Raw genomic sequence first — 13,173 nt, 5'->3', positions numbered from 1 at the left:
AAAGAAAGAATGCCGTGATTGTTTTCTCAAATCAATAAGATAGATGAAAAGCATTAACATTAAACATATTAATTATGTTTCTTTGCAAATGTACTGATGGATTTATTGATTATTTCTACCATTTTCTATTTTATATCAAATTTTGAACATATTATCTTTGTGTTACCGATTTTACATTTATCCCCTCTTCACAGTGAAACTGATAGAGAATAATCAAAAACAGATATAAAAATGGGAAATCATGACCTCTATGTTCATACAAGGTTTAAACATTAGGGTTCATTCTAGAAACTGCGATAAAATGCAAGTTGTATAGGAAAATAATTTACATTAAAAATGTTTACTCCAAATAGTTCCTATGTCTACATATAATAATTTTTCTCACTCATTTAAAGCAGGTAGTTCCAACTCAACTATTGTATAAATCTTCTCTCTACTTCATGCTAGTATCCTCAATAAAAGAACTCTCCTTGCATGATACCTTCAGGAGAGGCTGGACTGGATCAGGAATTGGGAAAAAGCTTTCTTAATCTGCATGGCATCCACAGCAGTACTCAGGCAAACACTCTGCCACTCAATTATTTCAGATTTTGAACATTAAAATAATAGTGTCGGAAGGAGGTCATGTAATTAATACTCACTCCAATATTAGCTTCAAATAGCAATTTGCAATTGTCTAGTATGCAATTACATTCCAGTTAACTGAGACACATTGGGACCAATGCATTTTGGCCCAATTAAGCATGTGCCCCAATTAGATGAAGTTTTGTGGAAATAATTAAAAAGGTATGGGTGGGGGGAGAAGGCAAACTACCATTTAACTGAGTGACAAAGTATGTATTTAAATGAAATACAGAACACATCAAATCGCTACTAATACTACTACAGCAGTATAAACTATGTTAGTTCTTAATAGCTATTGACAGAGGAATTCGACTAGTGTGTATGCTGCTGCATTCTTTTGATTGGCTGTAAGTGAAGAAAATTAACACAGGCACCTAATGCAGATAATGGATTACCTTCCAAATTTAAAGTAAGTTTATTATCAAAGTACATTTAAAATAATAACCATAACAGAATCAATGAGACACAACCAACATGGGCTTTCAACCAGCGTGCAAAAGAGACACTGTGCAAATAGAAGAAGAAAAATAATAATAGTAGTAAGCAATAAATATCAAGAACATGGGATGCAGAGTCCTTGAAAATGAGTCCATAAATTGTGGAAAGACTTCAATGATGGGGCAAGTGAGGATATCCCCTTTGATTCAAGAGCTGATGGTTGAGGGGTAATAACTGTTCCTGAACCTGGTGGTGTGAGTCCTGAGCATCCTCTACCTTAACATAGAACATAGAATAGTACAGCACAGTACAGGCCCTTTGGCCCACAATGTTGTGCCGACCCTTAAACCCTGCCTCCCATATATCTCCCCACCTTCTTCCAGATGAGAGTAGTGAGAAGAGAGCTCTGATGTTGGGAGTCCTTGACTTTGGATGCTGCTTTCCTGTGGCAATGCTCTGTGTAGGTGCGCTCAATGGTGGGGAGGGCTTTTCATGTGATGCACTGGGCTGTATCCGCTATTTTTTTTTTGTAGTATTTTCTGTTCAAGGTCATTGGTGTTTCCATAGCGAGATGAAGAATAAAGGACAGGTGGGGACTACACGGTTCCGGAATATTAAGTGTGTAGTAGAGAAAGGTGAGGCGGAACAAGTGGAGGACACATGTACAGAGGGATGGTCTGACGGAACATGGAGTTAAATGTGCAGAAAGAATAAGTAAATTGAGGATGGACAACAAAATTCTAGGGGAGTATAGCCTGATGGGAGTTCGGGGAGCTGGGTTAAGCACAATAGGCGGCGATCCAAACAGAGAGAGGAGAAATGGGCTAAAAATTCTATATCTGAATGCACGAAGTGTCAGAAATAAGGCGGATGAGCTTGAAGCTCAGGTGCGAATGGGTAACTATGATGTTGTTGTGATAATGGAAACATAGCTGCAGGGAGATCAGACCTGGGAAATGAACGTACAAGGGTATACGTGCTATCATAGGGACAGAATGTGGGCAGAGGGGGTGGGGTGGCCCTGTTGGTGAGGAATGAGATTCAGTCCTTTGCAAGGGGGGACATAGGATCAGGAGAAGTGGAGTCTGTGTGGATAGAACTGAGGAACAGTAAGGGCAAAAGGATCCTAATAGGTGTTGTCTACAGGCCACCAAACAGTAGCATGGATATTGGGTGCAAGTTGAATAGGGAGTTAACATTGGCATGTGGCAAAGGTAATGTTGCAGTAGTTATGGGGGATTTCAACATGCAGGTGAACTGGGAGAATCAGGTTGGTGCTGGACCCCAGGATAGGGAGTTTGTAGAGTGCCTACGGGATGCATTCTTGGAACAGCTTGTATAAGAGCCGACCAGGGACAAGGCTATTCTGGATTTAGTGTTATGTAATGAACAGGATTTGATAAGCGATCTTGAAGTAAGGGAGCCTTTAGGAGGTAGTGATCATAATATGATAAGTTTTTATGTGCAATTTGAGAAGGATAAGGGCAGCTCGGAGGTGTCAGTGTTGCAGTTGAACAAAGGAGACTATGGAGCTATGAGGGAGGAGCTGGCCAAAGTTAACTGGACGGATATCCTAGCAGAAAAGACAGTGGAACAGCAACGGCAGATATTCTTGGGAATAATGCACAAGGTGCAAAATCAGTTCATACCCCGGAGAAGGCAGGATTCAAAGGGGGGAAAGGGGCCACAGTGGTTGACAAAGGAAGTCAGAGATTGCATAGCATTTTAAAAAAAAAGGAAGTATGACAGAGGTAAGGTAAGTGGGAGGACAGATGATTGGGAAATTTTTAAGGAATAACGGAACTTAACTAAAAAGGCAATACGGGGAGAAAAAATGAGGTATGAACGCAAGCTAGCCAGGAATATAAAGGAGGATAGCAAAAGCTTTTTTAGGTATGTGAAGAGAAAGAAGATAGTTAAGAACAATGTTGGGCCCTTGAAGAATGAATTGGGTGAAATTGTTATGGGAAACAGAGAAATGGCAGAAGAATTTAATAAGTACTTTAGATCTGTCTTCACTAAGGAAGACACAAGCAATCTCCCAGATGTATGGATGGGCCAAGGACATAGGGTAACAGAGGAAATGAAACAGATTGACATTAGGAAGGAAATGGTGATGAGTAGACTGATGGGACTGAAGGCTGACAAATCCCCAGGTCCAGATGGTCTGCATCCTAGGGTACTAAAGGAGGTGGCCCTGGAAATTGCAGATGCATTGGTAATCATTTTCCAATGTTCCTTAGATTCAGGATCAGTTCCTGAGGATTGGAGAATGGATAATGTTATCCCACTTTTTAAGAAAGGAGGGAGGGAGAAAACAGAGAACTATCGACCTGTCAGCCTAACATCAGTAGTGGGGAAGATGCTAGAGTCCATTATTAAAGATGAAATAGTGGCATATCTGGATAGTAGTGATAGGATTGGGCCAAGCCAGCATGGATTTACCAAGGGTAAATCATGCTTGACTAATCTATTGGAGTTTTTCGAGGACGTAACCAGGAAGTTAGACAAGGGAGATCCAGTGGATATAGTGTACCTCGATTTTCAGAAGGCATTTGATAAGGTCCCACATAGGAGATTGGTGGGTAAAATCAAAGCTCATGGCATTGGGGGGAAGACATTGACATGGATAGAAAACTGGTTGGCAGATAGAAAGCAAAGGGTAACGGTGAATGGGTGTTTCTTGGTATGGCAGGTGGTGACTAGTGGGGTGCCAGAGGGCTCGGTATTGGGACCACAGCTGTTTACGATTTATGTCAACGATTTAGATGATGGCATTGAGAATAACATCAGCAAGTTTGCTGATGATACTAAGCTGGGTGGCAGTGCGATGTGATGAGGATGTTAGGAGAATTCAGGGTGATTTGGATAGGCTGGGTGAGTAGGCAGGTACTTGGCAGATGACGTTTAATGTGAATAAGTGTGAGGTTATCCACTTTGGGAGTAAGAACAGGAAGGCAGATTATTATCTGAACAGTGTAAAGTTAAGTAAGGGAGAAATACAAAGAGATCTAGGAGTCCTTGTTCAGCAGTCACTGAAGGTGAATGAGCAAGTGCAGCAGGCAGTGAAGAAGGATAATGGAATGTTGGCCTTTATAACAAAAGGAATTGAGTACAAGAACAAGGAAATCCTCTTGCATTTGTACAGGGCCCTGGTGAGACCACACCTGGAGTATTGTGTACAGTTTTGGTCTCCAGGGTTAAGGAAGGACATCCTGGCTGTAGAGGAAGTGCAGTGTAGGTTCACGAGGTTAATTCTTGGGATGTTCGGACAGTCTTACACAGAGAGGTTAGAGAGACTGGGCTTGTACACACTGGAATTAAGGAGATTGAGAGGGGATCTGATTGCAACGTATAAGATTATTAAGGGATTGGACAAGGTAGAGACAGGAAATATGTTCCAGATGCTGGGAGAGTCCAGTACCAGAGGGCATGGCTTGAGAATAAGGGGTAGGTCATTTAGGACAGAGTTAAGGAAAAACTACTTCTCCCAGGGAGTTGTGGGGGTCTGGAATGCACTGCCTCGGAAGGCAGTGGAGGCTAATTCTCTGGATGCTTTCAAGAAGGAGCTCGATAGGTGTCTTATGGATAGGGGAATCAAGGGATATGGGGACAAGGCAGGAACCGGGAATTGACAGTAGATGATCAGCCATGATCTCAAAATGGCGGCGCAGGCTCGAAGGGCCGAATGGTCTACTTCTGCACCTATTGTCTATAATGTAACCAATCAATACACTCTCCACTACAAAGCTATAGATGTTTGATATAGTTTTAGATGTCATGCCAAATAGTTCTGAACTCCTAAGAAAATAGAGGCAGGCTTCATTATTGCGTTTATGTGCCGGGCCAGGACTGTTCCTCCAGAATGATAACATTGAAGAATTTAAAGTTACTGACCCTCTCACCTCTGATCCTCTGAGGACTGGCTCATGGACCTCTTGTTGCCTTCTCCTGAAGTTAATAATAAGCTCCTTGGTCTTGCTAACAGAGGTTGTTGTTTTGGCACCGTTCAGCCAGATTTTCAGTCTCCCTCTTGTATACTGATTTGTCACTACCTTTGATTCAGCCTATAACAATGGTGTTGTCAGCAAATTTGAATATGGCATTGGAGCTGAGCGTAACCACACAGTCATAAATGTAAAGTGAATGGAACAGGGATCTAAGCACATAACCTTGTGTTGCACCTGTGCTGATCAAAACCTTGCAGATGTCGTTGCCAATCCAGACTCACTGTTAACTGCAAGTGATGAAATCGAGGGTCCACTTCCACAAGAAGATATTCAAGCCAAGGTCTTGGAGCTTATTGATTAGTTTTGAGGGGATGATGGTATTCATGCTGAGCAGTAGTCGATTAAAGAGTATCCTGATGTATAAGACCATATAATATGAGCGGGTGTTGGAGTAGAGGAGACAGAATGGGAGTGCTTTGGTTCAATGGGGCTTTGTTGGTAATGGGTCGAGGTGAGGTAGGTTACCTGTGTAGAATACAGTCTGGAAGGATGTATGTGAGGCCAATGTTCTGTGTTCGGTATCAGTTGTGGGAATTCCTGGAGACTCCTGGCCTCCAGGACGGTCACATCTGCGCCAGTTGTGTCGAGCTGCAGCTCCTTAGGGATTGCTTTAGGGAACTGGAGATGCAGCTCGATGACCTTTGTCTGGTCATGGAGAGCAAGGAGGTGATATATAGAAGCTATAGACAGGTAGTCACACCGGGGCCTCAGGAGACAGATAATTGGGTAACAGAGAGGGAAGGGCAAGAGTCATGTGCTAGAGAGTACCCCGTGGCCATCCCCCTTAACAATAAGTACTCCTCTTTTGAGTACTGTTGGAGGGATGGTTGACCTGGGGGAGGCAATAGCGGCCTTGCCTCTGGCACAGAATCTGTCCCTGTGGCTCAGAAGGGTAGGGAAAGGGAGAAGATGGTTGCTTCCCTCCCAGGTGCCAGAGTTTGGGATGTTTCTGATCGCGTCCATGATATCCTGAAGTGCGAAGGTGAACAGCCAGAGGTTGTGGTACATACTGACATAGGTAGGAAAAGGGAGGAGGTCCTGAAAACAGACTACAGAGAGTTAGGAAGGAAGTTGAGAAGCAGGACCACAAAGGTAGTATTCTCAAGATTATTACCTGTGCCACATGACAGTGGGTATAAGAATAGAATGAGGTGGAGGATAAATGCCTGGCTGAGGGATTGGAGCAGGGGGCAGGGATTCAGATTTCTGGATCATTGGGACCTTTTTTTGGGACAGGCGTGACCTGTACAAAAAGGACGGGTTGCACTTTAATCCCAAGGGAGCAATATCCTGGTGGGGAGGTTTGCAAAGGTTATTAGGGGGAGTTTAACTAGAATTGCTGGGGGTGGGAACCGAAATGAAGAGACAGAGGAAGAGGCAGATGGCTCACAAATAGAGAAAGCTTGGAGTCAGTGCGAGAAGGAGGATATGCAGGTGATAAGGAAGGGATGCGTTCAGACCAATGGTTTGAGATGCGTCTGTTTTAATGCATGGAGTATTATGAACAAAGCAATTGAGAGGGTGTGGATCAGTACTTGGAGCTATGATGTTGCGGCCATTACAGAGACTTGGATGGCTCGGGCAGGAATGGTCACTTCAAGTTCCAGGCTTTAGATGTTTCAGAAAGACAGGGAGGGAGGCAAAAAAGGTGCTGGCATGGCACTGCTGATCAGAGATAGTGTCATGGCTTCAGAAAACGAGAAAGATATAGAGGAATTGTCTGTGGAGTCTCTGTGGGTGCAGTTTGTTAGGTGTTTTCAGGAAGGTTTGTTGACACATTATGTAGATAAGCCTACAAGAGAAGGCTGTACTTGATCTTGTATTTGGAAATGAATGTGGTCGGGTGTCAGATCTCTCAGTGGGAGAGCATTTTGGAGATGGTGATCACAATTTTATCTCCCTTACCACAGCATTGGAGAGGGCTAGGAACAGAGAAGTTAGGAAAGTGTTTAATTGGATTGAGGTGAAATATTGTGGCTACCAGGCAGGAACTTGGAACCATAAATTGGAAACAGATGTTCTCAGGGAAACATACAGAATAAATGTGGCAAATGCTCATGGGACATTTGCGTCGAATTCTGCATAGGTATGTTCCAATGAGACAGCGAAAGCATGGTAAGGTATAGGAACTGTGATGTAAAAAGGCTGTTGTAAATCTAGTCAAGCAGAAAAGAGCTTACAGAAGGTTAAAAAAAAAACTCCTGTTGGAGATCTAGAGGCTAGCAGGAAGGAGCTAAAGAATGAAACTAGGAAAGCCAGAAGGGGCCATGATAAGGCCTTGGTGAGCAGGATTAAAGAAAACCCCAAGGCATTCTACAGGTATGTGAAGAGCAAGAGGATAAGACATGAGAGAACAGAACCAATCAAGTGTGACAGTGGGAAAGTGTGTATGGAACTGGTGGAGATAGCAGATGTACTTAATGAATATGTTGCTTCAGTATTCACTACGGAAAAGGATTTTGCTGATTCTAGGGATGACTTACAGCGGACTGAAAAGCTTGGGCATGTAGATATTAAGGAAGAGGATGTGCTGGAGCTTTTGGAAAGCATCAAGTTGGATAAGTCACTGGTACCGGATGAGATGTACACCAGGCTACTGTGGGAGGCGAGGGAGGAGATTGCTGAGCCTCTAGTGATGATCTTTGCGTCATCAATGGGGACAGGAGAGGTTCTGGGGGATTGGAGGGTTGTGGATGTATGGTGTATTGGCCTTCATCAATCGTGGAATTGAATTTAGGAGCCGGGAGGTAATGTTGCAACTATATAGGACCCTGGTCAGACCCCACTTGGAGTACTGTGCTCAGTTCTGGTCGCCTCACTACAGGAAGGATGTGGAAGCCATAGAAAGGGTGCAGAGGAGATTTGCAAGAATGTTTCCTGGATTGGGGAGCATGCCTTATGAGAATTGGTTGAGTGAACTTGGCCTTTTCTCCTTGGAGTGACAGAGGATGAGAGGTGACCTGATAGAGGTGTATAATATGATGAGAGGCATTGATCTTGTGGATAGTCAGAGGCCTTTTCCCAGGGTGTAGATGGTTGCCACAAGAGGACACAGGTTTAAGGTGCTGGGGAGTACGTACAGAGGAAATGTCAGGGGTAAGTTTTTTACACAGAGAGTGGTGAGTGCGTGGAATGGGCTACTGGCAACGGTGGTGGAGGCGGATGCGATAGGGTCTTTTAAGAGACTTTTAGATAGACATACTTTATTGAGCTTAGAAAAATAGAGGGCTATGGGTAAACCTAGTAATTTCTACTGTCGGGATATGTTCAGCACAACTTTGTGGGCCGTAGGGCCTGTATTGTGCTGTAGATATTCTGTTTCTAATTGTCACTTTGTGCTTTGGATAAACAGTCATTGCAGTCAATGGCTATGCTTTATTTTGACCTATCACTCCAAGTTTTGGGAGTAGAAATATCCCTGGATGCTGCTCTGCAGAATACATATTTTGAAGTTGCTGCTGATGATTTAGACCTGCAGTATGTAGTTTATTTGTGTAACACTTCAAAGGAATTGAACTGCATGTACAAGATGAAAATCTTGGTACTTTTTCAGTGATTTAGCACACTGTTAGAAATGGCCTCAAAATTACAGAAACTAGTATTCCTGCACTGTCTTGAGGACAAGTACACCCCTCATGCTTTTGGAGTGAGAAGAATGATCTGATACTTTAGATCTGTAAAGTATATGTGTAATTGTAAAAATGTATACATTTAATTTCTCTTTGTAGTTAAATCTAGTCATTTAGTTATTGTAACATACTGTATATTTCAATGAATTAAATAAAATTAGAAAATTATTGGCCTTACAGCAATTTTAAAGATAATGCAATTTACCAAAACTTAAAATAAATGTAAACAGTGCACTAATTATGAAAAGATTAGAAGTAATTAATGACCTTCAGTCATGCAGGACTGATGCCTATCATTCAATTGGCTACAGCTACTCATAGGTAACCTGTGGAAGTTTGACTGATGACAATAACTAGGGACTGTGGAAAACTTTTTTATAGCACAGTAAAGAAAGCAATAATGTATGTCCTTAAGTAGCTTGTAACAACCCTCATGAAGCAGAGTCTAAACTAATAATTATAACTGAGAATATTAAATGAACTGCATAAGAGTAATGTGACGAGTTAGAAAGGATAAGGTGAAAGAATGAGCTAGTGCAAGCAAAAGGGCTGCACCAACTTTTTAGACCATGTATAGTGGGCAAGCACTGCATTTTCATTTTTCAATGTCTTTAATCTCTCTGCAAGGCACCCATAGAGTGAGATTTGCAGAGGAGTACCAGTCAAACTTATGAAATGACATCTATACACAGATTTGTGGATAATGCAGTTGGCTTACCAATTTGCTTCATAAATAAATTAATTATAGTGCTGATAATCCTTCATAAGATCCAGGCCAGTGTGTTCATGCAGTACACACAAAATGCTGGAGGAAATTGCCAGGTCAGGCAGCATCAATGGAAAACAGTCAACGTTTCAGGCCAAGACCCTTTACCTGGACTGGAGGAAAAAATGAGAAGTAGGAGTAAGTGACCCTAACTTCTGATTTTTTCCCCAGCCCTGCGATGAAGGGTCTCTGTCCAAAACATTAACTGTTTGCTGTTTTCCAAAGATGCTGCCTAGTTTGCTGATTTCCTCCATCATTCTGTGTGTTGCTTGGATTTCCAACATTTACAGATTTTATCGTGTTTATGCTGATTTGTAAAATCTCAAAATTCAGCATTTCCCTTTTAGTTATTCTTGCCTAAATGCATGACTATCTTTTCCTTTTTAAAGTTTGCGAAGTCTATTTCTCCATGGGATATTCTGGTGGGTTTGCTGGCAGCCGCCACACATGACATGGATCATCCTGGTGTTAACCAGCCCTTCCTAATCAAAACCAGTCACTACCTAGCAAGTTTATACAAGGTAAGTGTTGATTGATTTTGCTTTAGAGCCAAAATTCATTGTGACTAAAAAAAATAGTATGTAAGTGAAGAATTAATTACCAAGAAACTGGATTTTATCCTTGGTGTTTCACCGTGCACTAAAACCCAATCCTTTACTTATGGAGATATGAGCCAAAACAGGATCCAGCTCAATGTAATGTAGCTGGGAACCTTTACTCGCCACCAATGTCAGAAGGTGTCAAAACCTAACAATCATGGCTTCCATGGTAGAGAGTGGCTACTGTAGAGGTGGAGAAACAAAACCTGCAAAGGAACATGGAAGCCATGGTGCACGAGATGGAAGATGTGTGGGGGATGGGTGAATCAAAGGACATCATTAGAAGGACTTGACAGAATGTAGTTACAGTAGGGGCAGGAGGAGAGGAATAATGACAACCAGGAAGAGCACAGTGTGTCAATACACCTGTAATCCCACAACATCACCTCAGAACCGGGTGCTGTGAGCAGGTGAGATTCGAGGGGCATGTGTCACAAAGATGTACCAGCCACTGAATTCAATGTGATGGTAAAAATTTATGAATATACTTGGATGCAATTAAATGGAAGTAAAATAGATATTATCCTTGACTGATTTTTAAATATGATCCCAGATTTGGATTGAAGTTGTGTAGAAAAGACTTAAGAGCATAAGAAGGTATGTGCAGTTTGTGTTTTCCTTTCTGACCCAACAGTCTGGGGATTCTTTGTATCACAGTATCATTAATTGAACTATGCACTTGTAGAACATGGTATGCAAATATGTTGTCAATGAGACATTGGTGTAATTTCTGTATATTATACTCTGCAACTAATCCATATATGTCATCAATAGTAACTGTGAAGATCATATGCATTTAGCACCCTCTGGTGTAAGAGCTAAGTACTGGATCAGTTGGAAAATTGGTACTGTACTTGTGTAAAACAGTGAATAGCAGTGATGTGAGCTTCACATGTGATTACCTCTGTCTGTTTTGATCGATTTCCTGAACATATCTAGAAGTATATCTATCATATATGTCGATCAGGTATTTTGTTTTTGAAGTAGGATTCTTCAAGTTTATGAAACCTTGTGTTTTATTACTAAGCATCCTATTATATATATGAAACACCCCTGTTTCCTTGTCTGTGTAGATCTAGGGAAGACAATCTCCAGCCCCACCAAACTTGTGAGATTGAGGTGCGAGCCCACCCCAGACCCCCTGTTTGTGTGGATGCTGTGTAATCCGCTACCCTGTTACAAATGAATGCCAAGAAATAAGAGAGTACATTGCATACAATTAAAAGATTTATCTTCATAATTCTTAATTTGACTAAAGGGTTATTAAAGAAAAAAGAAAAGGACCCACTTTAGTGAAACAGTCAAACAAGTTGGAGCTCACAGTTTCTCCAAAACACCAATCCTCAATCGATCTCATCACAGGCTTTGTCGAATCACTGTCCTGCTCTGGGTTGAATCCTACAACCTCTGGCATCTTCTCTCTTCATTCCTCAAACCAAAAAAAAAAAACCCAAGCCAGCCTTAATGTCTCTCACCAGAGAAACCTCCCCTTCAATTTGACCATCCTAATTGGATGGCAACATTTCTCCTCATCTCTTGTCTTCAAAATGTAAGCTGAAAACAAGCAGCTCACACAGAACAGGACGAAATGAAATTCATACAGCAGGACAGTAAAATATATGAACCAGGGCATTACATGTAATTACTAAGTAAATAAGAGGATGACAAAAAATAATCAAATAAATTGGACAACCATATGCAAAGACATAATATTAATGAAATATTTTAATTTTTCTATAGATTAGTTCAAATTAGTAATATGGTGAATTTATTGAATATTTCAATAACATTTTGTGCAACAATATGACTTGGGAATAGTCTTAATAGAACATAGACATCTATAGCACATTACAGGCCCTTCGACCCACCAATGTTTTGCTGACCATGAAACCTACAATCTAATAGATTTAATAATAGGCTGAATTTAGCTTGCATGTGAGCATTTATCTGACAATGATCTTATTTGAGTTTGGTCTGTTAAGAAAATCATAAAGCAGATATTAAAGTTATATTTTGGTACATCAGATTCCCATGCAATGAAACAGACTAGATGAATTAAACATATTTCTGAAGACAGCAAATGACTGGTGTTCAAAAATTAATTTAAAGTCGTGCAGAGCCAGTTTGCGCTCAGAAAAAAAGAAACACTTTAAAGAAAAAAGCTGCAGATGACTAAATATTAAAACTGGGGCACAACATAAAACAAAAGCAAGGCATACAATAATTACATCAGGGCATAATGATCTATTAAAAAATGTAGCTAATGTGATGAAGCAATAATTAGCTACTCTTTAAGAAAGGAGGAAGGCAGCAGAAAGAAAATTAGACCAGCTAGCCTAACCTCAGTGGTTGGGAAGATGTTAGAGTCAGTTGTTAAGGATGAGGTGATGGAGTATTTGGTGACACAGGACAAGATATGACAAAGTCAGCATGGTTTCTTTCAGGGAAAATCCTGCCTGATGAACCTGTTGGAATTCTTTGAGGAGATTACAAGTAGGATAGATAAAGGTGATGCAGTGGATGTTGTATATTTGGACTTTCAGAAGGTGTTTGACAAGGTGCCACACATGAGACCGCTTACCAAGTTAAGAGCTGATGGTATTACAGGAAAGTTACTAACATGGTTAGAGCATTGGCTGATTGGTAGGAGGCAGTGAGTAGGAATAAAAGGATCCTTTTCTGGTTGGCTGCCGGTGGCTAGTGGTGTTCCACGGGTTCGGTGTTGGGACCACTCTTTTTATGCTGTATATCAATTATTTAGATGATGGAATAGATGGCTTTGTTGTACTTTGGTAGTAGAAATATTTCTAAACGTGGAGAAAATTCAAAAATCTGAGTTGCAAGGGGCTTTGGAGTCTTTTTGCAGAACACCCTGAAGGTTAACTTGCAGGTTGAGTTGGTGGTGAGGAAGGCAAATACATTCGTTTCAAGAGGTCTAGAATACAAGAGCAAGGATGTGATGTTGAGGCTTGGTGTTGGTGAGGCTTCACCTTGAGTATTGTGAACAATTTTGGGCCCCTCATCTTAGAAAAGATGTGCTGGCATTGGCCAGGGTCCAGAGGAAGTTCACAAGGATGATTCCAGGAATGAAAGGGTTATCATATGAG

General features: G+C 41.3%; 1 protein-coding gene across 2 annotated transcripts in view; it reads left to right on the top strand.

The window, feature by feature from the left end:
• pde7a (phosphodiesterase 7A) overlaps nt 1-13,173 on the top strand; it is a 134,194-nt gene that overhangs the window by 104,064 nt on the left and 16,957 nt on the right. For both annotated transcript variants that reach the window (XM_059981988.1, XM_059981998.1), the window contains one exon: nt 9,857-9,988. In XM_059981988.1, coding sequence (XP_059837971.1) covers nt 9,857-9,988 — 132 coding nt within the window. The remainder of the gene's footprint in view (nt 1-9,856; nt 9,989-13,173) is intronic.

Source organism: Hypanus sabinus, chromosome 1, assembly GCF_030144855.1.
Source record: "Hypanus sabinus isolate sHypSab1 chromosome 1, sHypSab1.hap1, whole genome shotgun sequence".
Classification (NCBI taxonomy): Eukaryota; Metazoa; Chordata; class Chondrichthyes; order Myliobatiformes; family Dasyatidae; genus Hypanus; species Hypanus sabinus.
This window is presented reverse-complemented; position numbering and strand designations above follow the sequence as displayed.